Source organism: Dromiciops gliroides, chromosome 3 (genome assembly GCF_019393635.1).
Source record: "Dromiciops gliroides isolate mDroGli1 chromosome 3, mDroGli1.pri, whole genome shotgun sequence".
Classification (NCBI taxonomy): Eukaryota; Metazoa; Chordata; class Mammalia; order Microbiotheria; family Microbiotheriidae; genus Dromiciops; species Dromiciops gliroides.
Window position 1 is genome coordinate 650,457,075 of NC_057863.1, and position 24,723 is coordinate 650,481,797.

Sequence of the window (24,723 nt, forward strand, 5' to 3'; positions counted from 1 at the left end):
CTATGAGGAGTGCTTTGAAGGTGGAAAAGACAGGACACCACCACTGACCCGATATGGGAGGAGAGAGCAAGGAATCCAGGGTGATACCCAGGTTGGGAGCCGGTTGCTACTCTCGACAGTAACAGGGAAGTTAGGACAAGGAGAAAGGTCAAGAATCCAGTTTGGGATGTGTTGAGTTTAGGATGCCTAGAGGGGTCCAGTTTGACCTACCTGGAAGGCAGTTGGAGACGTGAGACTGGAGGCTAGCAGAGAGGTTAGGGCTGGCTGAGTAGACCTGAGTCATCCGTTAGAGGTAACCGAAGCTTTGGGGTGGTGTGTGTGTGGGGGGGTGATGATATCATTATGTGAAAAAATGTAGAGGGAGAAGATGCGGGGCAGGCTTGAATTGGGTCGAGATCCAGCAAAGGAGGGAGAGGGATGGCGAGCTGTTGGGTTTGGCAATGAAGACAGAGATCGATGGTAACTGGAAAGAACCAGTTTAGGTTTCAGTTGAATGATGAGATCGAATGATGAGATCAGAAGGCAGATTGCAAAGGAGTTGGGGCAAGAGTGAGATGAGAGGAAATGGAAGCACGAGTTGACAGCTTTCTCAAGTAGTTTAGCCACAAAAATGAGGAGAGAAAGAGGGTGATAATTATTGGGGCTTTTGTTTTTGAGGATGGGGAGACATGGACATGCTTCGAGGCAGTAGGGAAGGAGTGAGAGAGCAGAGAGATTGAAGAAGGGAGACACTGAAGGAAAGAGAGAGGGTGATAGAGGGGACAACCTGCTGGAGGAAACAGGGTGGAATGGGATCACATTCAGGCAGAGGGGTTATTAGCTTTGGCAAGGAGGACTACCTCTCCATGTGAAACAAGGATGAAGGAAGAGATAGTGGCAGAAGGCTTTTGAGTGACGTGAGATGAGGAACAGGGGAGAAGATGGAGCTCTCAACTTTCTCCGTGAAATATTAGGCAAGGTCATCAGCTGAGAGGGTGAGGGAAGAGGCAGCCATAGGAGGTCTGAGGAGGGATGAAAAGGTTTGGAGGAGCCACTGTGGTGAGCGGGATAGGGAAATGCTTTCTTCAGTTGTTTTTCACTCATGTCCAGCACTTTGTAATCCCATTTGGGGTTTTCTTGGCAGAGATACTGGAGTGGTTTGCCATTTCTTTCTCCAGCTCATTTGACAGATGAAGAAACTGAGGAAAACAGGGTGAAGTGACTTGCCCAGGGTTACACACCTAAGTGCCTGAGGCTGGATTTGAGCTTTCTTGATTCCAAGCCCAGTGCTCTGTGCACTATGGTGCCACCTAGGGCCCAGGGCAATGCTTCGGGATGTGTAGAAGGATTGCTTTGAGGGGCCAGCTGGGATTTACACGCCACCTTCAAGGCATGGCGGCTGAGTGACTTTCTCCAGTCCAGTTCAGCAGCACATGAAGAGCAGTGAAAGCAGCAGACGGTAGGAGTTATCCAGGACTGGGGTTTGGAAGAAAATGTTCAATAGGTTAAAGGCAAAGGGAAAAGGGGGTGAAGGAACTCAGTGGACCCGCACAGTGGAACTGGTTCACAGTGGGGTCAGGATGGGTTAGGGATGAAAGTGGTCAGCACAGGTGGAGATGGCCTAGGAGAGAACTGAGGGCGGGATTGGACGTTTGAGTGAGGACACACAGGGTTTGGGTTGTCACCGGAAGTAAGTGGCGGATTTGGGAGGTTAGGGTATTTGGAGGGGTATCCATATGTACAGTGGGGCCCCCTAGGATGAGGGGAACTGGGGGGAAGAGAAAGGCTGAGCGAGGCACTGAACTCATGGAGGAAGGAGTGTCCTGAAGGCTGTTAGACAACAGCTATGAGCACAGTGATTGGGTGATAAATACCAATCAAATCAACCTCAAAGTCGAGAGGTTAATGAATGTTGACAGAGGCAGTATTTGGGAGTGGTAACGGAGCATTCCAGCTGCCTACCAGGGCGGGGTGTGGGGTGTGAAAGCCCTGGTAGTTCTGGAGAGGGGTAGCCAGGTCGATGTGCCATCAGGATGGGGTGTCTGGGTCTCCGTGAGGGAAACAAGATGTAGAGAGAAAGAAGGGAAAAGGCTTGCAATGAAATCCAATTTGTTACCCATGGAGCAGACACAGTGGAGGGCACTAAGAGGGCACAGTGGACCAGGCAGCTTAAGAGAGGAAGTTTGGGGAATCTTGGGTTGAGGGGGATGGGAACAAATGGTGGATGGAGAATGTGATTGGAGCAATGGGAAGCAGCTGGGATGGGGGAAAGGAAGGGAATGAATGGAGCTCATTGAGAAATGAGTTCCAATACTGTCATTATCCAGAGGGTCACCCTTTGGTGGATTTGTCCCAGTGTGTCAGGGGATCTGTATGAAGCTAGAGAGGCGCTAGAAGTTGATTAGCTGTTTTGTCGAGTTCCAGAGAGCTGCCAAGGGCGTGAAAAAGGGACTTACCCAGGGTCACAGAGCCATTATGTCAGAAATGGAATTTAAATGCAGGTCTCCTTGATTCTGAGGTTGGCTTTCTATTCATAGATACACTGCCTCTTTCTAGTCTTTGTGTGTGTGTGTGTGTGAGGTGGTAACAATTTGTGTCATAGGTCCTTTGGAGATTAGAATTAAGCCTCTTTTCTTTTCTTTTCTTTTCTTTTTTTTTTGCGGGGCAATGAGGGTTAAGTGACTTGCTCAGGGTCACACAGCTAATAAGTGTCAAGTGTCTGAGTCTGGATTTGAACTCAGGTCCTCTTGAATCCAGGGCTGGTGCTTTATCCACTGTGCCACCTAGCTGCCCCCAGAATAAAGACTTTCAAAGTTGTCTTACGATATACCTATCTCCCATCCATCCATCATCCACAAGCAACTTTTCAGGTGCAATTCCGGATCGGTGGAAATCACCAGTCCCCTGGCCCCTTCTCCTGCTGCCCTCTAGGCAGTACCCAAAGTGTGCCTGGGAGAGGAGAGGTGCTGGTCCAGAGAAGATCTCTCAGGAGCCCCCTCAATCCCAATTTAGAGCATTCTGTGTATTAGAATCCATGTCTGGGGCAGCTAGGTGGCACAGTGGATAAAGCACCCGCCCTGGATTCAGGAGGACCTGAGTTCAAATCTGACCTCAGACACTTGACACTTACTAGCTGTGTGACCCTGGGCAAGTCACTTAACCCCCATTGCCCCGCAAAAAAAAAAAAAAAAGAATCCATGTCTGACACGGACAACAGCACATCCCACACATGCATTATAAATCCAGGACACAATGAAAGCTCGTCTTTGTGTTTAACAATTTATTTCATAATCGATGTGTCAATTCCTCACATGCGGAGAATCTACCCACATAATTGTATTTGCCTTCTAAAGTTTGTATAAGCAACACAGTGCGTGCGAATTCCTAAAACATGTAACGACTTACTAGCCTTCGCCTGAGCGAACACCAAAGCTACTGTGATTTATATGAGGGGATTTCTACAATAAGACACTTGCTGAGAGGATGACTAAAAGGAGCACCTGCACTGACCTGCCTACACAATGACTAACAATTTGATTCCACAAACGCATTCGCGGCCTACCGTGGGCTGAGCCTGCGCTGCTATCTGTACACAGAAGGCCCCGAACCGTTCCTCTTGCTCTCCAGCGCAGCCCCACTCCCCACGGCCAATGGGGGGGGGGGGCCGTTGGATCCGTTTTCTCCAGCAGTGAGTGGGGCCGAGGGAGACGGAGGCAGCTGAGGGTCTGGCCCGGCCCCCTCCGTGGGCAACGGCCCTGACCTGCTGGCTGGGGATCATGGGAAGGCAGACAGAAGCTGACGAGCCCTCTCCAGCCCCAAGCTTGGTCTCCGTGTGCCAAGGTTAAGTCTAGCCGAGGACAGCGTCTCAGAATGAGAAGGCTACGCAATGCTGTGTTACCATCTTTATTAACCAACAAATCTGACCCAGAATAGGAGCCCTCGAGGACAGGTGCATCACTGGCCCTGGCCATCGGAGGGACAAGCCTTGTAAGACGGGAGCTCAGGGCCACCCGACTTGTCTGGCTGGCCATCCCGAGAACAGGGGGCTGGCAGAGGGGCCCCGCTTCCTGGTTGGTCTTGGAGATTAGCCACCTTCCTCCCTCAATCTGTGGGGAGGCTCCACCGACCTCTGAGAACCTTCCACTGCCCCCGCGTCTTCTGAGCAGCCGAATCCCCCCACTGGCTCTCCCGCTGCGGCTGTCTGCGCCCCTGGGGGTGCCTGGTGTGCTCCTACTCACACACGGCAGCTGGAGGTGGGGGAAAGGAGGGACCCACTGTCCTCCCGGGAACTGAGGAAGCCCTGCACGCCGGCCTCGTCGCACACCCTCACGCCAGCAGGCGGCTGTACTCGGCCAGTGCGGACGACTTCTTGACCCCATCCCAGATCCGGGCAGCATAGTGGAACCTGGGCAGAGAGACCAGGCGACAACAGTCAGGCGGGAGGGACTTCACGGATTGTCCTTGGATCTCCCTTCTAGAGCCGGAGGAGCGTATGTGTAATAAGAGAAGGGGAGGCTGGTGGGGGGCCAGCCCCTGCCCTGTGCCTGAGGAGGCCAGGCTGGCTGAGCCATCACTGCCCCCCTTTGCAAATGCGCCCAAACCAGCCCTTTCCCATTTTCTGTGTTTTGGATCCACAGGGCACACCCAGCAGCTGGCAGGACCCCCGCCCTGGCCCCCACCCCCAGGGGCCGTACCAGTTCTTCTCTGTGAGGATGGTGTGCGAGAGCTGTGGCCGGGCCATGGACATCACCTGGCTTCGGAGTTTGGTCACCAGGGACTGGAAGCTGGGGTGGCCTCGGTAGCCCGGGAGAAGGGAAAAGAGCGGGCTGGAGCCTGGGCCTGAGGATGGGGCAGGGGTGAGAGCCTTGGCCCAGGGGCGACTTCCCAGGGAAGCCTTCCCTGCGTGACATTTGCCCACCCCCGTCCCAGGGGCAGGGCCCATCTCCACCCTCGGGGCTCCCCACAGCCAGTACCTGCTCGGGGCAGGCTCTCGCTGTCCCCTTCGGTGTCCATGAAGGGCACAAGGAAGAGGTTCACCTCTGAGTCCAAGAAGTCAGGGGGCAGGCCCGGGAAGACATTGCACTGCAGCATGGACAGCGTGCCTGCGCAAGGGAAAGAGAGCCTTGGGTGAGAGCAGGCCAGGCTATGGCGGCTCCAGGAGCAGGCCCAGGGCGGCCCCTTACCCTTGTACCGCAGGTGGGAATGGGCCATCAGCTGGTCGATCACCAGGTGCATCTGCCGAAGCTTCTGGGGGCAGAAGTCCTCACGCCGGGCCTTGTTCTGCAGGAAGACTGGGGGGAGGGGGGTGGGGTTTGGCTGGGTGAGACCCCTGAACCAGGCAGGGGCAGCCCCCCACCCCAGCCCTCTCCTGTACAGGGCCTCACCCAGGTGGGGGTAGTACTCTGTTCCTTCATCCGAACCGGAGGAGCTGCTGGCCTCATGGCTGGGGGAGGGGGTGGAGGGCTTCACCATCTCTGCTGTCTGCAGAAACCTGGGCGGGTGGGGGAGATCAGAAAGCCTGGCTGCCTTGCCTGGGGCCACACAGCTCGTGAGAACCAGCTTTGGCGGGTGGGACCCCCCGACCCAGAGTGTTGGCACTCGACAGTGTGCCTGGTGTTAGGGCCGACTCCTTCCTCTCAGCCCCTGAGAGGTCCACCCCCAGAGGATCTTGGGACTCCTCTGACCGCCCCCCCCAACACTGCTTCACGGGCAATTCTGGCCAGGAAACAGTGGAACCCAATTCATCCCCAGAAGACAAACAGTGTCTCTCGCCTGGAGGGAGGGGCCGGCCTTGCCCCTTTTACAGATGAGACGCTTTGCCAAGGGTCACATAGGAGAAGGTCTGAGGCAGGATTTGAACCCAGATCTTCTTGACCCCAAGACCAGCACTTCAGTCAATGCACTTTGGTGCCTCAGTGGCTCTTGCAGCAGAGGAGGTGCTCAGGCCTACCCCCAGGCTAATGCCAGGACCCAGCCGCTCCGCTCACCCCCAGCCCGCTCACCGGTACAAACTGAGATCAGTGAACCAGTCCTGCACCACAATGACCACGTGGCACACGGTGAAGAGGAAGGCTGCGATCTGGAGGGACTGAAGAGAGGCAGACCCAGGCGCTCAGCCCCATGACCAGCGCCCTCCACACCTGCTTCACCCTCTGTCCTGGTGGCCAGCCCCGCCTCCCCACGACCCCGCCCTGCGCCCCCCCCCCCCCCAAGAATGGCCCCTCCTCAAGACCCACCCCTCTCACCTGCATCTCCACATAGGTGTGGGGGAGGTTATACTCCGGGGGCAATTTGCGGTCATTGTTGATAAGATGGTCCAGGATGGAGGGACTGAGGATGGGCTAAGGGGAGGAAGGAAGATGCCAAGACTTCGGCAGGGAAGAGGTGGAGAGGCCCGGACGGGCTGGAGGACAAGGGCCACGCCCAAGGCAGCGCTGCTGGCGGATGGGGACCTCGTGCCCTGAGCCAAGCACTGTGTTCCGCACACAGTAGGCGCTTAATAACTGCCTTGGCAAGGTGTCCGGGCTAGTCTCTGGTGCTCTGCCTGCTGGGGCCCGACTGGGCCCTGGGAAGGGGCAGAAGACGGGGAGGGGAGTCGGGAGAAGGAAGGGCAGGAGGGGCAGGAAGGGGAGGGTCCCCTATGGGCATTCCCGGGAGGCCTGCTCCGAGGGGGTACCCTTCAGCCCACCCGCACCCCGGCAGGAGGAGGAGAGGCAGAGGACAGGAGAGCCAGGCTCGGGCTGGGGCCGCCAGAACAAATTAGCCTTGTCTGGCCAGGGCAGAGCAGGGAGCGGTGGGGGAAGCCAGCCCGGGGCAGTGTGGGCTGCCTGGAGAAGGCTGGAGGACCAGCCGTCGGGGAGTCTCCTTTTTTGCCTGACGGCCAGAGGCTGATCCTGCCCAATGGTCAGTGACCCACAGGGGGCAGTGGACAGAGACTGGACAAGTGGACTGACCGTCCTAGGGGAGGGGGCCGGGAGGGGCCGCACCTGAGTGTCCAGAAAGACGATCCGCTCCTGAGTGATGAAGAAGTCGATGCCGCTGGTCTGGTTGCCCCCACGCTCCTTCATCTCGGCGCTCTGGGCCCGGAACACGTAGGCTCTGTGGGGAGGTGAGGACTGGTTCCCTCCCATTAGACACTCCGGGCCCTGCCTCCATCCCTTCTGTCGGCCCACATGCACTAAGGGCCATCCATCCCCCCCTCTCCCAGGGATCTGGGCCTTGCCCCATGCCAATGACAGAGTGCCCAAAGGCACATCCAGCAGTGAGCCCCAAAGGCCATGGTGTGCTGGCCTTCCACCCACCTCATGGGCCCCTGGACCTCTGACCCTGCCTGCCCATCAGTAAAATGGGCATAAGAGTGCTTGCAAGGACTCATGAGATGTGGGTAAAGCTCTGAGCCAACCTCAGGGTGTGGGTGAATCATGAAGCACGAATGTCTTCCGGGCCATAAAACTAACCCTCCCGGGGGAAGCTGAGGAAGACCAGTATAGACAGGCAGCAGCTCGTCAAGAGCTTGGGGTTTTAGTGATGAGCCTGCTGCAGGCGGCTGTGCTCAGATCCTGCCTCCCTCGGTCCTCCAAGAACATGGGGGTCAGAAAAGGGCCTCGTGCGGGAGATTCGAGGTTGGCCTGGGGTGCCATTGGGGGGGAGGGGCCCAGGAGATGGCCTTCTCCGAAGCAGAGCTCTCCTCCTCCTAGCCCTGTCTGGGACCTGAGTCCTTCTCTTCATTCCTGAGGGACAATCTCTGAGGGGCCTTCGGGAGACAACAGTCCCTGCCTCCACTCCCGCAGACTAACTACAAAGGGGCAGGGTGCAAGGACGTTTCAAGGCTCAGATCCATGCCGGCCACCTCACGGCCCCTCCTGCATGCCAGGCCTCCTTTTACTCATTCGAGGAACATATCCCTAAATGCCTACTGTGCACCAAACCCTGGGACTGGGCTAAGAAAGACATCAGGCGTAGCAGCGCAGGCCGGCCCCCCACCCCAGGGCACCGTGCATCACTGAGGCAGGCAGGGAGCTCAAAGCCAGCGGGCTGGGGGCAGGGCCCGAGTCGGGCTGGCTCTCTGCAGGAGGGAGCGTCTGAGAGATGGAAACTCGGGCAGGGCTGACAGACAAAGGGGAAGGAAAGATGTAGGCAGAGGTGGGGAGGGGCAGGAACAGAGTGGAGGGGAGAGAGGCAGACAGATGTGGGGAGCAAGAGAGGCGGGCGTGGGTGGGATTAGGGAAGGCCTTGAACTCCAGTACATAGCAGGGCAACTGGCAGGCACACAGTTGGCACTTAATAAATGCTTGTGGACTGGTTCGTTTGGCGAGCATGTCTCTGAGCAGAAGAGGGAGATGCCTGGGAAGACCCGTCAGGCCACTGCAATGGTGCAGGCAGGGGTGAGAAGGCTCTGCCCGGCGTGGGCACTGCACCATCAAGTTTGCTGAGGGTTTTACTTATGGCCTTCCTTGGCCCTTAGGCACTAGAGGGACAAATTTTTCCATCTTACAGATGAGGACACTGAGGCTCATGGACTTGTCCCAGGGAGTGTCAGTGGTAGGATGTGAGCCTCAATCGCCCTCTCTAGGCTTGGGGAGGTGGCAAAGGGATCTCTGGGCCCAGTGACTTTGTGGGCAGCCGGGGCCAGGCCGGAGAGAAGCTAGAGGCGAGCCCTGGGGGGCAGCCCGGCTCTCTGGACGTCCACAGCAGCAGGCGGAGAGGGCCAGGTGCCCAAGCTCTTGAGCAGATGTCACCCCTCCCACCTCACCTCTGGTCCTCCTCAGGAGTGTTGGCCGACAGCAGGGACATGACCATAGACTTGCCTGTCCCTTGGAGACCCAGGACCCCCACCACCAGCACGTCGGTCTGATCTAGCAGGTACTGTGAAGAGAGCGACCCCAGGATGTCAGCTCCCCCGGGGAATCTGGGATGGGCGCAGGGTGTAGCTCAGAGGTGGGACCACAATGCCCCTGAGCCTTGGGCACATCCTTCATTCTCTCTCAGCCTCAGTTTCCTGCTTGGGCTAAACTGAGGCCAGGCGGAGGAACCTGGGCTCTGTTCACTTAAAAACACTTTTGAGGACTATTCTGCTGTAATTGGCCCATCTGTGATCCTTCCTATTTCATCCTGCGCATTCACAACCATTATTCTGAGTGAGGGTCCCTGGGCCGCCCCAGACCTCCTGCTCCCGGCAGAATAAAAGGCAGTGAGAGTGTCAGAGCTGGAGGGGACCCCAGGTATGACCCTCCTCACTTTGTTCAGGAGGTAATGAGGCTCCAGGTGGGGAGCCCCAGTCACACGGGACAGGCCCCTGCCCCCTGCCTCTCCTGGCCCAGGGGCCCTCCTCTCTTAGGACCCACACACTGCACAGATGAGGAAGGCCCATCCACCCTACTCATGGTGGGGGGGGTTTTGATGGAGGGGCCCCAAACCGTCTCAGCCTGTGGCCCCCTGGCACGGCCTCCCCAGCCCTGGCTAGACCACCTGCCCACAGACACCAGGGAAGGTCGTGTGCTGAGCCTGTCCACCTGCGGGGAGCCACCCAGGCACCACCGCCATTGTCGTCAGATGAGTGCCAAGATGCCGAAGCCAGAGACAGCTCAGACTGTCCGGCCACATGGGGCTCCCCCACTGTCTGTTCCAACCTGCCCTGACCAGGATTCGCCCAGGCCCCAGCTGTGGAGGCCTGTATTCTCTGACCTACGCCTTCCCGGGCAGGTGGCTCCAGGCCAGGGTGAAGGTCTTACCTCGATGGCGCTATCACACCAGTTCATCTGGTCATCCACCAGCTTAATGCTGTGCTTCATGCGCTCGGGGGGGAGCAGCTTGGCCTGGCCAACCACAGCTAGGAAGGTACAGAAAACAGGCACGCCGGTCAGCCCGGCCCTCCCTGAGCAGGGAGGCCCTCCCAAGGAAGGCTGACCAGCAGCTTGTCTCTAACACAGCCCCCAACACCCTCTTCCTGCACCATTTGAGCTCTCCGAGGAGCTGACCACAAGCCCCTCGAGACTCCCTGGGCACCCCTAGAAGCAGCAGCAGGCATTTCTGGGGGAGCGCTGCCCCCATGGCTACAGCAGACACCCCGTCTGATGGCGGCGCCCAGTGAGTCAGAGCCCTGCCTCTCCCCTTCCCTTTGGGCCAAGTCACCATGAGTGACAGCATGAACGGGCCCGCGCCCCAGACTTCTTCATGTCACCTTTGCAGCCAAGCTCTCCCTGGCTCCCCGTCACCAGGAGACCCCCCCAGCCCCCTCCTGACCATTCTCCCTCCAGCCTCAAGCCCTCAGCCCCACTCCATCCTCCCCCCGCTGGCCAAAGGGCTTTCAGCAATACACGCCAACGTCTGCAGGGACTGCCCCTCTCCTCCAGGATACCAACATGTTCTCAGTCTTTTTCAATGTCTCTTTTTGGGTGAACCTTACAATGGGCAAGGTTATTAGGAGGACAGCAGTCTAAGGCCTGTGTCGGGCATCAGACAAGGTTGGAGACCACTGGGCTAGGCTACCGTGGCATGGGAGAACACCAAGGCCCACTCAGCACGGCGCCTTCCTGATGGGACACGTCAGCCTCACCCGCCTCAGTATCTCACCCCTGGGGAGGATCCAGGGCTCTTAGTGGGACCCAGCCTCGGCAGAGAGGGCCCCCTTGATACATCATGAAGAATGTGTCCCCCTCTCCCCCCACCAGACCACACAGATGGGATGCACAGGGGAGATGGGCCCGGCCCTGGACAAAGGGTATCTTGCTTCTGCAGTGCACCGTCTGCAGGACCGGGTATGGGACCTCTTGGGGGCCTGGGCAGCTTCTCCCTTGCATGGGTGGGGAAGGAGGGGGCACCCCATGCTGACGCAATCTTAGCCCGACTTACCCTCCCAAAACAAGGTCCTAGCCATCACGTGTCTGGATACAGACACATCCTAAAAGGGGGGGCCCTCCCCTTCACCAAGTGTGTTCTCCCACCCCTGCTAGAGGGGGTCCCCCAGTGTTTGAGTGGCTGCTCACAGGGAGGTGGGGGAAAGGGCTCTGTTGACACATCATGACAGGCGAGCCTAGCACTGAACCATCTGTCAATGGGCAAGGCCCTGAAGCGCTGGCGTTTCCACGCCAGGCTACAGAGAACTTTGGCTCTTGCTTATCTCCAGTTAGAGAGAATGTGCCCCCCTCCCCATTTTAGGCTGTTTTATACTTTGCTCTAAGGACTCCTGCAGCCGCTCGCATGCCCATCATTATACCATTCCCCATCAGCCCACCAGAACCTCGCCAGGCCTGACGCTTCCCCTCACCAGCCCACCCCAGAAGGCCCCCACTTACGGTCCATGGCGGCAGGGGTCGTGGTGCCCATGCCCCGGTTCTGTATCTGGTAGACAGGCTGGGTGGGCCGCTGGCCTTCCTTCTCTCCCTTGGGAGGGGTGGGGACCACTGGGGGGGGCGGCGTGGCGCCTTCAAGGACTGGGGCACCCACCCCTCCGGCGGGGCCCTTGGCTTCTTCCCGAGGTTTCATCAGGACGATAGGTTTGTCCAGAGGAGCTGAGACCTGGGGGGCAGTGGGAGCCGGGGCTGGTGGGGGCGGGAGTTTAGACTACAGAGGAAAAAAGAAGCTTCGAGTCACTGTGGCCACACATCTCCCGCCCCGGACGGTGCCCTGGGGCCCCTGGGACCTCCCCCATGACCTTACCCGCTCTGCTGGAGGCTTGGAGAGAATGATTGGTGTTTTCTGTATGACTGATGCCCCTGCCTCCTCATTGCCATCCTGTGGGAGGGAAGGAAAACTCCTGCTCAAGGACCTGTTATAACTCCCCAGTACTGCTGGACTCCATCGAGGCCCTTTGGCCCCACAAGATCCCACTCACTCTCCTTCCTGTCCATTCACTGTCCTCTGGCACAGTGGGTCAATCTCCTTTTCCCCTGCAATGTCCTCCCCACAGAGAGGGCTGGGGTAGTTGGGAAGGGGGTCCCTGCTGGGAAGAACCCACCCCTCCTTTCTTCCAGGACTAATCAAATCTGCTGGGTGTATTAATGGACAGCCACACTGGTCTCCGCACATCGTGGTGATGGCCAGCGTCAGGACCCACTCTGTGCTGCGTCTCCCATTGGAGGAGAAGCATCTGACTTCTGGCCAAGGCAGCTGCTTGATGGGGGCAGACCCCCCCCGGCCCCCACAAATCCACCTCAGCCAAAACCTCACCTGTTTATACACTGGATTGCCTAACAATGGAGAAACGCAATGAGAAACTAGAGTGAGTGGCCTCTTCAACCCCAGAAGTTTACAGAAGGTCAGCCAGAAGGAACCCACGGGCAATGGTGACCGAAGCCTCAAGGTCTGAGACCAGGCATGAGCGGCCTGGGCACCTGGGGCAGCTAGAGGTGGGAGCCCTTGAGAGATCACACCGGGATTGCCCAGGCCCAGAGGTTCATCCTGAGATGCCCAGGACAGCCTGAAGAGGGCCCAAGCCTAGGAAGTGGTGGTCAGTCAGCACCAGAACCCAAGGCATAGAGGGTAAGACCAAGCAGGGCCAACCACCCCACCCTCCCCAAAGGGCGGCCGGGGTCAGAGCCTGGCCTGGGGCAAGGCCCCAGTTTAGGAACTAAAGCTGGGAAGGAGAAGAAGGCAGAGAAAGCACCAAGCATTTTAAACAATCATTAACAAGCCTGCAAGAAGAGACTTCAAGGGAAAGGCCCCGGTGTGAATACCTGAAAGAAACTAGGCAAGCGATGAAGAACTAAAGCTCTGAAGGAAAGAAATGGAAGGGGAGAAAGGAGTCGCCTCGGCCCAGAGGAGGAATCCCAGCAAACCAGAAAAGAGTAAATGGAAATGAACGGCTTCTCCAGGGAGCCAGAAATGGCAGGACAAAATCAAACACCAGAAACGGAAAACCTAAGATCTGACAGAAAAAACTCACCCAGAAAACAGGCTGAGGAGATGTAATTTAGGAATTGCTGGACTCTGCGAGTCACGCTAAGAAAGAAGCCCGGCCACTGTCTTCCAAGCAACCCTAAGTGGAAGCTGGCTTGACCTTAGCCCTGGAGGGCAGCCAAGGCACCAGGAAGCCACGGGTCAGCCAACGGGGAAGCCCAGCAGGAAGGCTCAGGGACGAGAAGAGCACAAGCATCCAGAAGGGAGTCCAAGGGCCAGGGGACATGGAGCGGGATCCTGCCAAGCCAAGGTCATGATGCCCAAGGCAGATGACAGGGGCTCGGGCTCAAGACCGAGAATGACGGACCCAGCAAAGCCATCTATGCGCCCTGGTGAAGAAACCAGAACTGAGCAGGACTGGGAGCTACCAAAAGGGGCCGCAGCAGCTGGGAGGGAGCCGGGCGCGGGGCCCTGTTCTGAGGGGGACAGAAGAGAGAAAGGGGGAACAGACCAGCACAGAAGGTGGAGGAGGGGCTGGTGCTTGTGACTTCTCATTGAGGGGCAGTGGGACAAGAGGAACGACACACACAGAAGAGGAGCTGGGGGAGCGGGTGCCTGACAATCCCACTTTGGGGTAGAAATAGAACCAGCAAAGAAGCAAGGGGGGTGGGGAGGGAAGAGGGAGGACGACGCTGGGGAGGGACACCCGAGACGTCCTGATCCTGGAGGACTTCGAGGGGGAAGAGGCTGAGCTTGGGAGGCCTTAGACAGCTATGAGGTACCTGGGGAACGGAGGAACAGATGGTGAATGAATGAATGGATGAATGAATGAATGAATGAACGAATGAATGGATGAAAGATGCGCTTGTGAAGCGCCAACTTATCATGGGGCACAGGAACGCAGTGGAACACAGCTGCCTCTTCAGAAGTGGCCAGAGGGGTGATTCCCAGAAGCCCCGGGAGTGTGAGCTGAGGCGGAGCCAGAAGCACATGGACGCCGTCCAGACAAACTCCCAGGAGGGATGCCAGGATGCCCAGGGAGGATGGCGATGCAGTGGCCGTTCTGGCCGTGGCCATGGTGGGGACTCTTTGGCTTCACTGGGCTCATCTGTGACCAGGGATGGTCAGTGGGCTAGGGCTGGGAGGAGAGGTCAGCAAGAGCGAGGCCAGGAAAGAGAGGACCATAGGAACACCCTAAAAATGTGCAGGAGAGAGCAGAGGGAAGCCAGAGGGGAGCCCAGGCTGAGAGGACAGTCCTGAAAGGATCCGAAAGGGCCACAAACGAGAACTAGAGTCGGGATTTCCTCGGGCTCTCATTGGATTCTGCTCTGCTTCTGCACATGCTCTTCTGTTGGGGTTTAAACTCACAATAAACAAATTATGATATTAAAAAAGGGGAGCTCCTTGTGGGCACAGGCCGGCTCGTTTTTCTTTTGTGTCTCCAGAACTTAGTGCCCAGGGAGGTCCTCAGACAAAAGCACAAGTCTGTGCCTTTGAGGAGTGTGTGAACGCGTGTCTGAGCATGTGTGAATGTGTCTGCATATGTATGTAACTAACTGAATGTGCGATGTAGGTGTGAGTGAATGAGTGAGTCTGTGGATGTGTGTGAATGGGTGTGAAGGAGTATGTATGTGCATAGCTGAGTGTGAGTGTGAGTGTGAGGGTGTGTGTGTGTGTGTGTGTGTGTGTGTGTGTGAGAGAGAACTCCTCCAAGAAGTGGCCCTACCTCACACCTCCCACTCCTTCTCTTGGAGGGCCCTGGCTGACCCTCCCACTGCCCGGCCATCTCTGGCCACACTGATTGGTTCATCAGTTTCTGCTCCCGGGGGGCCTGAAGCTGGGGAGAGAAGATGCTCACAATCCCTGCCCCTTCCAACTCCAGCTGAGAACAGGATGCTTGTGACTCCAGGCCCTTCCTTCAGACCCCTCCTCCATCCTGGTCACTTCCCCAAACCCGCTGGCTGGGCTAGAATGGAAGCTCCCTCAGGCCAGGGGCGGTCCCCAAGGATTTCACCTGGTCAGTGCAGGGAGCTCAGGGAAGGTTCTTTCCTTCACGGCTTCCTTTCAAGAAGAGCCCACTGTTGGGGCGGGCAGCCTCCTCCCCCTCTGAGAGCTCCCCTCAACACCAAGCTTTTCCTTATATTAAACCTAACTCTACCTCTTGGTAACAGCCCACCCACCACTCCTGCCACAGCCCCCATGGAGCCAAGGAGTGCCTGGAAGGAGTGCCCAGGAGAGGTGCACGGGAGGAGTGCCCGGAAGGAGTGCCCAGGAGGGTGCCTGGGAGGGGTACCCAGCTCCTGCCCCATCTGACAGCCCATGGAAGCTTCTTTTGTCCAGGACAGAGACTTCCTGCAGCTCCTTTAAAGATCCCCATCCTGGCTGTCCCTCACCATGTTCTCCAAGTTACTAAAGTCCTTCCTCTGAAGTGGTGCCCCACAGACTGGCACATTGGACAAGAGGCCAATCCACTCTTCCAGGCTGGGCACCTCTCTCCCCCTGGGGCTGCTGGCCTTCCTGCCATTGGCCACCCCCAAGGGTCCGCCTCTTGCCCCTGGAGGGGGGGGGCTGAGCACCCCAGGGAATCTTGGCTCCCTTCAAGGCTGGGGTGGGCCTTCTCCTCCAGGCCTTTCCCCCTGGTCCTCCCTGGAAATTCCTGGTATTTCCTCTGCATGTCTGGCATTCACGTCTCCCACCCCATACAGATCTACAGACACAAACTTCTACTTTGCTTTGCGTCCGGCTTCCAGCAACTGGCCCAGGGCCTGGCCCACAGCAGGGACCAGGAAGCATCACGACTTCTCTCCCCGAGACACCGTGGGTACCATCAATGACCAACAGAGCCAGGACCCAATGTCCTTCTTAGCCCCACCGCAAGCTCCTGAAGGCAGGAGCCGGGTCTCCCACCTACTGCCGTCTTGGGCACAGGTCTGAGGGGCTCTGGAGACTGGGGCACATGGGGCCACACACAGACACACACATACTCACCCGTCTCTCTCGCTCTCGTTCCCAAGGTGGGGCATAGTCTCTCTCCCGACCCCCAGGCCCAGACAGGTTCTGTGGGCCCCCAGATCCTGGTTCCTTCCATCTGCGCCGCCGCTCTATCCCATAGAGTCCTGGCTGGCTGTGCCCAGACTCGGACATGGCACCGCCTAGTAAGAAAAGAGGGGAAACCGAAGGTCCTCCCTGAAGCCACGTGCAGGGTCCCCAGAGATTCTTTGACACGGGCGCTCTGGGAATCTCAGACCAGAAAGCAGGTCTGCGACCCCAGCATCCTTTGAGGTGTGCCGTTTAAAATCCATGCTTTTTTTTGTGTGTCTGTGCAGGGCAATGAGGGTTAAGTGACTTGCCCAGGGCCACACAGCTAGTAAGTGTCAAGTGTCTGAGGCCAGATTTGAACTCAGGTCCTCCTGAATCCAGGGCCAGTGCTTTATCCACTGTGCCACCTAGCTGCCCCCATTTAAAATCTAAATGTGTGGTTGCCTTAAATTAGAAGCTTTAGCACCAGTGTTTGGGCATTAAACATTTATTAAAGCATACCAGGTATTAACAGAGTTCAGAAAGTTAAGAAAAGGCCTATCTAGCCTAGAGTTCCAGCCTGGTCCGGTTCTTCCTCAAGTCCTCCACCATGAACTCTCCTCAAACTGAGTGTGGAAGCTTTTTATAGGTCTGGAGCAGAGGCGGTCCTTGCACGTGGTCTCGAGTTAAGTTCAAAGTCTTTAGCTTCTGAGAACAATACCTTCTTTTTTTTTTTTTGGTGAGGTAATTGGGGTTAAGTGACTTTCCCAGAGTCACAAAGCTAGTAAATGTTAAGTGTCTGAGGCCAGATTTGAACTCAGGTCCTCCTGAATCCAAGGCCGGTGGCTCTATCCACTGTGCCACCTAGCTGCCCCAACAATAATGTTTGTTTGTTTTGTTTTGTGGGGCAATGGGGGTTAAGTGACTTGCCCAGGGTCACACAGCTAGTGTCAAGTGTCTGAGGCCAGATTTGAACTCAGGTACTCCTGAATCCAGGGCCAGTGCCTTATCCACTGTACCACCTAGCTGCCCCCCAACAATACCTTCTTAAGGGCTAGCCAGGTGTGATTACAATCTAGTTAACTTGAAGTAGGCTAAGCAGTCAATCACTCTCACTTAATTCAATCAGTTTAGATTAATCCCCAGGTGGGCCTTTGAGTATCTACTAAATCCCAGTATTTTATCACAGAGGTCACATCATGCTGAACTCCCATGTCCTCAGCACCCCTTGCCCTAGATAGGGAGGGTGGGCCCTGGAGAGGCCTCCTCCCCATCCTTCATGGAAGATGAGTGCCTGGGGGTTATCTCGGTTTCTCTACCAGGCTCTGCTTCATCAAGCTCTGGGTGAGTTTGGTCTCCTGTCCTGGACTGGGAGCTTTGAGGGCAGGCCTGGCCCATAGTAGGTGCTTTATGGATGGACTGAATCCGAGGGGGTGACCCAGTGCAGGAGGGAGGAGACCTGCATTTAGGCCTAGTTCTGCTGCCTCAGGAAGTTCGAATCCTCTTAGGGTACTCCCAGTGTGAAAGCATCTGAATATCTATCATCATGGCACAGTGACACACAGTGGAACATAGGAAATATTTAACAAATATTTATATTGAGGGCATATATGTGGGGCACCTTGGTAGTGGATAGAGCAGAGCCTGGAGTTAGGACCCCAGTTCAAATACAGCCTCAGACATTTACTAGCTGTGAGACCTTGGGTAAGTCACTTCACCCTGTTTGCCTCACTTTCCTCATCTGTAAACGAGCTGGAGAAGGAAATGGCAAAACAGTTCCAGGATCTCTGCCAAGAAAACCCCCAGTGGGGCCAGCGAGACTCGGACACGACTGAAGAGCCACAGATAATAAGGGGTGCTCTCCCAGAGGGGACCACGTGTCCCCGGCAGCGCTGGGGGGAGGGGAGGGGGCTCCATCCCGTCCCACCCTCTAAGGCTTCCTTTCCTGGGCGGTTTCCCCCGTTGGAGTGTAAGCTCCTTGAAGGCAGGGGCTGATTTTCCTGGCGCTGTTATTCGCATTACCAGATCCCCGCACACAGTGAGCGCTTAATAAATGCATCATGAGCCGCCGTCCCTTCCGCTCTTTACAGATGAGGTAACTGAGATTCAGGGCCAGTAAGTAACCCGCCCAAGGTCACCCAGGCGGTGTCAGAGGCCAGATTCGGACCCTCCCCTCTTGGACACTCAGATGCCTGTTTATAGGAGAAAATAAGGGGGTGGTGGCCCCCTTCTCAATCATTTCCGGGTTGGGCAGCCAGCAATGTGTGTGTGTGTGTGGGGGGGTGAAGGTAACGGGGGCGGGAGGACAGAATCAGGCACGTGCCGGGTGGGTGGAGTCCGCCCGTCCGCGCGCCTCCGCTCTGAACTGGATGCTGATTGGCTCGCTGGCGTTTGGACCTCGGCGCGCGCCGGATAGGGGCGCGTTCCTCCCTGAGCTAGCCTCTGATTGGTCTCTTGGCCTCAGAGCGCAGGGAGAAGGGGGCAGTGCCCCTTCTCCAAGCTGGCCTCTGATTGGCCGCGACGGGATGGGGGGGGGAGACTTCCAAGGAGGGAGGAGGGGCCTGGCGCGCGCCCGCGGTGGGAGGGGCCCGAATTTCGCCCGCGCGCCGCCTGGCCCTTACCTGAGCTGGCCGCTGAATGGCGCCGCGACCAGGGCGCGCGTTTCTTCCGCGTTGGGCTATGAAGGGGCCCGTCACCGGCAAGTCAACGGAAAACGCTGGAGAGCGATGCTGCTGGAGTCCCGGAATCGGGGGGCGGGAGGAAAGGGAGGGGGGGAGAAGGGGAGCGACGGTGAAGAGAGTACCGTCGCTAGAGTGACGTCATTGCGCATGCGTTGAAGGTGCCGGGTGCGCGAGCGCTAGGAACGGCGCATGCGTTAACTTCGTCTTTGGTTGGGTGTCGCTCCCCGCCCTTTCTCGTCGCTGTTCTCATCTCGCTTCACTACGCCTGCGCCTCAGAAGAGGCGGGGCTGGGGTTGGGAGGTTGTAACCCCTGACGGGGTCGCGTGTTCGAATTCCTCCTTCGAGGTATTCGTGGGGGCCGCTGCTGTGTGAAAGCATCTCCTCCTCCTGGAAGCCTTCCCGATTAACCCTGGTGCGGGGCGCGGGACCCGGGGACAACCTTCACGGGAGACCCTCCAAGCGCAGAGGCCTTACAACCCGTGGTTGGGGAACCACCTGTGCCCTTGCACTCAGTTCGCTCCTCTGTCCAATGAGAGGGTTTGTCCTAAGGCCCCTCCCAGCCCTGACATCCCCTGTTCTAAGGTCTCCCCCCTCTGACAGTATATCTTCTACATTCATTCAAGAAATATTAAATGTGTAGGTCTTCTATTTGAGGTCCTATGCTTAGCACTGGAGATACAAAGTTACTGTGTAATATACACAAATATCTGATTCCAGAATTAGGGAAAGGTAAAGGAAAGCTGAAACCGCAGCTTAGAGCTTGATGTGTCAGATTTGGGAGGGTTGGAGAACAGGGAATGTCAGGGCTGGGAGGGGTCTGAGAACATGGGATGTCAATGAGCAAGTATATATGAAGCTTTTTCTAGGTGCTAGGCCCTGTGCTAAATGCTGGGGATTCAAATGCAAAAAGTCCTTCTCCCATAACATTCTGTTAGGGGAGACAAGTAAATAACTGAATGTGCACAAGATAAATTCAGTGTAAATCAAGGGTAATCTCAGAGGGAAGGCACTAGCCACACACACACACACACACACACACACACACACACACACACACACACACACACACACACACGGCTTTTTGCAAAAGGCTGTATTTCAACTGAACCTTAAAGGAAGCCAAGAGTCAGAGGTGAGGAACAAGAGCATTCCTGGCATGGGGGCAGGCAAGTGCAGAGGCCAGGAGAGTAGAGATGAGTGTCTTGTGTAAGGAGCATCAGGTTGAGTAGTATAGATGAATCATGGAATGTGTGGAAGGTACTGAAGTGTAAAAAGGCTGGAAAGACAGGAAAGGGCCAGGCCACAGAGAACTATAAATGCCAAACTGATGATTTTATAAAGAGAGCCCTGGAGTTCACCACATAGGAGGTCACATGGTCAGACCCGTGCTTTAGGAAATTCTCTTTGGTAGCTGAGTAGAGGATGTGCTGGAAAAGGGAGAGACTTGTGGCAGGAAAACCACTTAGAAAGCTAGTTCAAGAGTCAGGCGTGGGGCGAGTCAGCTAGGCTGCACATGTAGGGTAGAGAGTACTGGGCCTAGACTCAGGAAGACCTTATGCAAATACTGCCCCAGGTGAGAGCTGTCTGGCTCTGGCCAAATCATTGTTTTTTTTTGGGGGGGGAACCAATGAGGGTTAAGTGACTTGCCTAGGGTCACACAGCTAGTAAGTGTCAAGTTTCTGAGCTCAGATTTGAACTCAGGTCTTCCTGACTCCAGGGCCAGTGCTTTGTCCACTGTGCCACCTAGCTGCCCCCCCCAATCATTTCACTGCCATCCGACTCAGTTTCCTCATTTGTAAAAGGAGGATAATATTAGCACCTGTCTGCCAGGGTTGTTGTAAAGATCAATCGAGATAACATTTGTAAAGTACTTTGTAAATCTTAGTAAATGGAAAGGACTACCACATGAAAAAATAAAAAGTGAATGTTGTCCAAATTTAGACAAGCACAGCTCCACAGAAAAGATATGAGAAAATACCCTCATCCCTTTGCAGAATTAGGAGGCCCACAAACATTACACATATTTTCAGATTTTTTCAGGGTATTATTGTTCAGTTGTACTGTTTTTTTTACTTTTTTCCCCCTTAAAAATACTATTTGTTGGGGCAGCTAGGTGGTGCAGTGGATAAAGCACTGGCCCTGGATTCAGAAGGACCTGAGTTCAAATCTGGCCTCAGACACTTGACACTTACTAGCTGTGTGACCCTGGGCAAGTCACTTAACCCTCATTGCCCCATAAAAAATAATAAAATACTATTTGTTGTATAAGATAGACGTCTTTGAGGGCAAGGAAGAATGATATTGGGGGGGGTGATAATATTAAAAAAAAAAAAGACCAATAAAACCTTTTTCAAATAGAAAGCTATTTCAAGAGCCTGAACTAGGGTTGTGGCTATGTGAGTTGAGACAAGGAAGTGTATGGAAGAAATATTATGGAAGAGATGTTATGAAGATCTCAACCATAAGACTTATAGATTGGATATGTGAGGTGAGGGAAAGTGATGGTCTGAGAATAACAGGAGACTAATGGGTTCTGTTCTGGACATACTGAGTTTGAGATGCCGATGGGCATCAACCTGATTTGAGATGTCCAAGATGCAGGTGGTGGGGTTCTGCAGACCGCAGTTCAGGTAAGAGACTAGGGGCTGGATATCTAGAACTGGGAAGTGTCCGCAGAGATAATGATTGAACCCTTGGGAGGTGGGGAGATTACCAAGGAAGAAAGAATAGAAGGAACAGAGAAGAAGGTCTGGGACAAAGTCTTGGCTAGGGATGCGTTAGGAAAGATTGAATTGGGGGCAACTAGGTGGCTCAGTGGATAAAGCACTGGCCCTGGATTCAGGAGGACCTGAGTTCAAATCCAGCCTCAGACACTTGACACTTACTAGGTGTGTGACCTTGGGCAAGTCACTTAACCCTCATTGCCCTGCAAAAACAAAAACAAAAAAGGAAAGATTGAACCACCATTTGGTGGGAAGGGGAAAACATATGAATGCCATACTTTTAAGTTTAACTTGCATATTAACATTTTCCCATCACTTCCTTAAGTATAGAAAGGAACAAAACAAATCAAATCCTGGTTTTGGAGTGTTTGCTGATGCTTTCCATTTGGGGGTGGGGTGGGGTAATGAGGGTTAAGTGACTTGCCCAGGGTCACACAACTAGTAAATGTCAAGTGTCTGAGGCCGGATTTGAACTCAGGTCCTCCTGAATTCAGGGCCGGTGTTTTATCCACTATGCCACCTAGCTGCCCCCTCCATAAATATTTAACAACCAGCTCTTTCCAGTTCAAGCTTGCTCTAGCATGCCCTAGTAGGGGGTCTTCCCGGTTAGTGATCATCATGTGGAATGAAAACTGGCACATTCTTCTGTGGGTTTTGCTGCTCCAGGAATTGTCCTATGGCATCATTTGAATGTTTTTTGGAGCAATCGTGTCATGAGGTCCAGAGCTCACTGCCTTTCCTCCGCCCCAGAAGTCTCAGAATGAAAATTGGGAAAGGTGTCTGATATGACATGGGCAGAAAGACTGGTGAACCAGGAGAGATCAGTGTCAGAAAAGCCCAGAGAGTAGAGCATAGCCAGGAGGACAGTGACCAACGGTGTCAGGCTGCAGAGGAGGATCCGGAAAGACCCAAGCAATTGGCAATTAAGAGATTAACTCTGAAAGGGGCTTCAGAATAGAGTGTCAGAGCTGGGAGAGACTTTAGAATGGGGAGCAGAGTAGAGAGGCTTTCTGTGGGAGGTACTGTGGACGCTGGTGTTTCCTAGGGGGCCAACGTGGCAGTCATTGATCCCTGAAATCCTTTCCCTTGGCCACCACACAGAGAGACCAGGTTGCCTTTCAGGTGTGTCCTAGAGATACTGGGCAGATAAGGTAGGGCTGAAGCCTCGGAGGCAATAGTCCGAAGAGCAAACATTCCTAGAGAAAAGAGGGAGCGTCTTGGCCGCGGATAGGGGGTGTCATGGATTGGATCTTTCCCTGAGTTCTTATTCCTGTTTTGTTATTCATTTGCTGGCTGACCTTGGGAATGTCAGTTTCTCGGATCTCTTACTTGTAAAATGAAGAGGTTGGGCTAGTTGGTCTCGAGCTTCCTCCCTGCTCTGACATCCTATATTCTCTGTCCAAAAGGCCTTTCCTGAAGTACAATCTATTTCTTAGATCTCTTATTTATTTTACTTGTATCTCTGGCCCTTATCACCGTTGTCTGGTTCATAACAGGCACTTAATAAATACTTGTGGACTGATTGATTTTATGTAGGAACTGGGGCTGTTTTGTTTGGAGAAGAGAAGAGTTAGTGAGGGGTGGGAGCCCCGTCTTTGGCTACTTGAAAGGTTGTCATCTGTGTCACCTAGAGATGAGATGAGATTTGTTCTGCTCTGGCCTCTGGGGCTGACAAGAAACCAAGGGGGAAGAGTTACAGGGAAGCTTTGTGTCCTAGGAGCTCACGTGTGAGGAGCAGAATCTTGTCATTCTAGACCAACCTGAACCCTCCACTGCGGAAGTGTCAAACTCAAAAAGAAATTGGGCCTCTCAGCCCCACACAAGGATCCCTGTGGCTGTGCATGGACTTAGCAAACCACTTTGATTTTTATTTTGCCTGGAGGCCGATAGCAGACACCTCTGTCCTACAAAGCACATGGTTAGCAGGTGGTCCTCCAGCCTTGAGGTGAAAACCTCCAGTAAGGAAGAACCCCCCCCCCTCCTGAGGCAGCCCATCCACTTTGAGGTAGCTCTCCTTGATAGAACCTTTCCCTAACAGCAAGCCTGTATTTGCTTCTAGTACCTTAAACTGCTTACTTGGGGCCAAGAAAAACAAAGGGGTGGGGTGAACTTTCCTTGAGTTCTGATCTCAGTTCTGGCCTTCATCTACTGCATGACCGCAGGAAAGTGAATTGTCCTCTGAGCAGCAGAGATTTTTTACCTGTAAATGACGGGGTTGGGCTGGATGTTCTCTTCATTTTCTTCCTCTCCCTGCTCTTATACCCTGTATTCTTGGTTCACAGGGCCCTTCCTGCTTTGTATAATCTTTTATAGGAGCTGGGGATGCTTTATCTTCGAGAAGTCTGGGGAGCAGAGCAGGGTGGGGTGAGGGGCATAACATGGTCCCTGTCTTTAAGTATTTGAATGGGAGACATACTGAGAAGAGCTGAAGTTTGCTCCTGATTGGCCCTGGAGAGCAGAGTAGGAAGCAATGTGCAAAGCTTAGAGGGAAACCGTTCAGATTGTGTCAGTTGACTCATTCACAGAATCTTACGACTAGAAGAGACCTCAGAATCCTTCTAACCGGTCTTTTTTTTTTTTTTTAAGTGAGGCAGTTGGGGTTAAGTGACTTGCCCAAGGTCACGCAGCCAGTAAGTGTTAAGTGTCTGAGGTCAGATTTGAACTGAGGTCCTCCTGATTCCAGGGCTGGTGCTCTATCCACTGTGCCACCTAGCTGCCCCCCTTCTAACAGTTCTTAATCTTTTGTGTGTGTCATAGAGCTCTTCCTGGTGAAACCCATGGACCCCTTAGAATAAGGTTTGTTGGGGCAGCTAGGTGGCGCAGTGAATAGAGCACCGGCCCTGGAGTCAGGAGTACCTGAGTTCAAATCTGGCCTCAGACACTTAACACTTACTAGCTGTGTGACCCTGGGCAAGTCACTTAACCCCAATTGCCTCACTAAAAAAAAAAAAAAGAATAAGGTTTGCTACCTACATTAAAAATTGAAGGAAATACTCTATTTCAGCTACAAGTTAGTGGAAGGAAAGATGTCATTTTTTTCTTGTTCATGGACCCCCTGAAATCTATCCCCAGACCTCAGGTTAACAACTGCTGTCCTGGTCCAATGGAACTCTCTACATCTCAGCCAACAAGGTTTTCCACTTTTGCTTGGGGAAACCCACTCCACTGGCTCCCAAATCAGCCCTTTGCACTCTGGGGCAGCTGTGATCATGAGAATGGTTTTCTTGATATCAAACTAAAACCAGCCTCTGTAACTTCCACCCACTGCTCCTTGTTCTTCCCTTAGGGGGTAGCATAAGGTAGGGCCACCCTTCCCTAAGCTCTAACCCTGTTATTAGTTGACCTTCAGCACCTTCCTTTCTCTCTGGAGCCGTCATATACTGCACCTGTAAAAGGAGGATGCTGGATTCGGGGTCTCTGATATTTGATACTCTAAGGTCCTTCCCACTTTTGACTCCATATTCTCCTTGCTCTGACGTTCTCGG

At 54.7% G+C, this 24,723-nt stretch overlaps 1 protein-coding gene across 2 annotated transcripts; it reads right to left on the bottom strand.

Moving 5' to 3' along the window:
- Positions 1–3,732: 3,732 nt before the first annotated feature.
- SMG9 (SMG9 nonsense mediated mRNA decay factor) lies at positions 3,733–18,652 on the bottom strand. Of its 2 annotated transcripts, none has more exons than XM_043998192.1 (14): positions 18,456–18,652; positions 15,805–15,968; positions 11,638–11,712; positions 11,274–11,496; positions 9,711–9,808; positions 8,732–8,844; positions 6,966–7,077; positions 6,225–6,320; positions 5,982–6,067; positions 5,364–5,470; positions 5,163–5,270; positions 4,953–5,081; positions 4,674–4,818; positions 3,733–4,384 (listed from the first exon to the last, which is right to left on the bottom strand). In XM_043998192.1, the coding sequence occupies exons 2-14, from the start codon at positions 15,958–15,960 to the stop codon at positions 4,306–4,308; spliced, it is 1,527 nt and encodes a 508-aa protein (XP_043854127.1). In that variant the 5' UTR covers positions 15,961–15,968; positions 18,456–18,652; the 3' UTR covers positions 3,733–4,305. The 2 variants fall into 2 exon arrangements, with proteins under 2 accessions (XP_043854127.1, XP_043854126.1); XM_043998191.1 differs by having other exon boundaries at positions 3,742–4,384; positions 11,274–11,541.
- Positions 18,653–24,723: the final 6,071 nt, after the last annotated feature.

Coding starts and splice junctions, on each gene's coding strand:
- SMG9 (XM_043998191.1), bottom strand. CDS start 15,960: ATGTCCGAGTCTGGGCACAGCCAGCCAGGACTCTATGGGATAGAGCGG. Junction 7,078..8,731: donor ACTCCTGAGGAGGACCAGAG/GTGAGGTGGGAG, acceptor ACCTCCCCACAG/AGCCTACGTGTTCCGGGCCC. Junction 6,321..6,965: donor TCGTCTTTCTGGACACTCAG/GTGCGGCCCCTC, acceptor TCCTCCCCTTAG/CCCATCCTCAGTCCCTCCAT.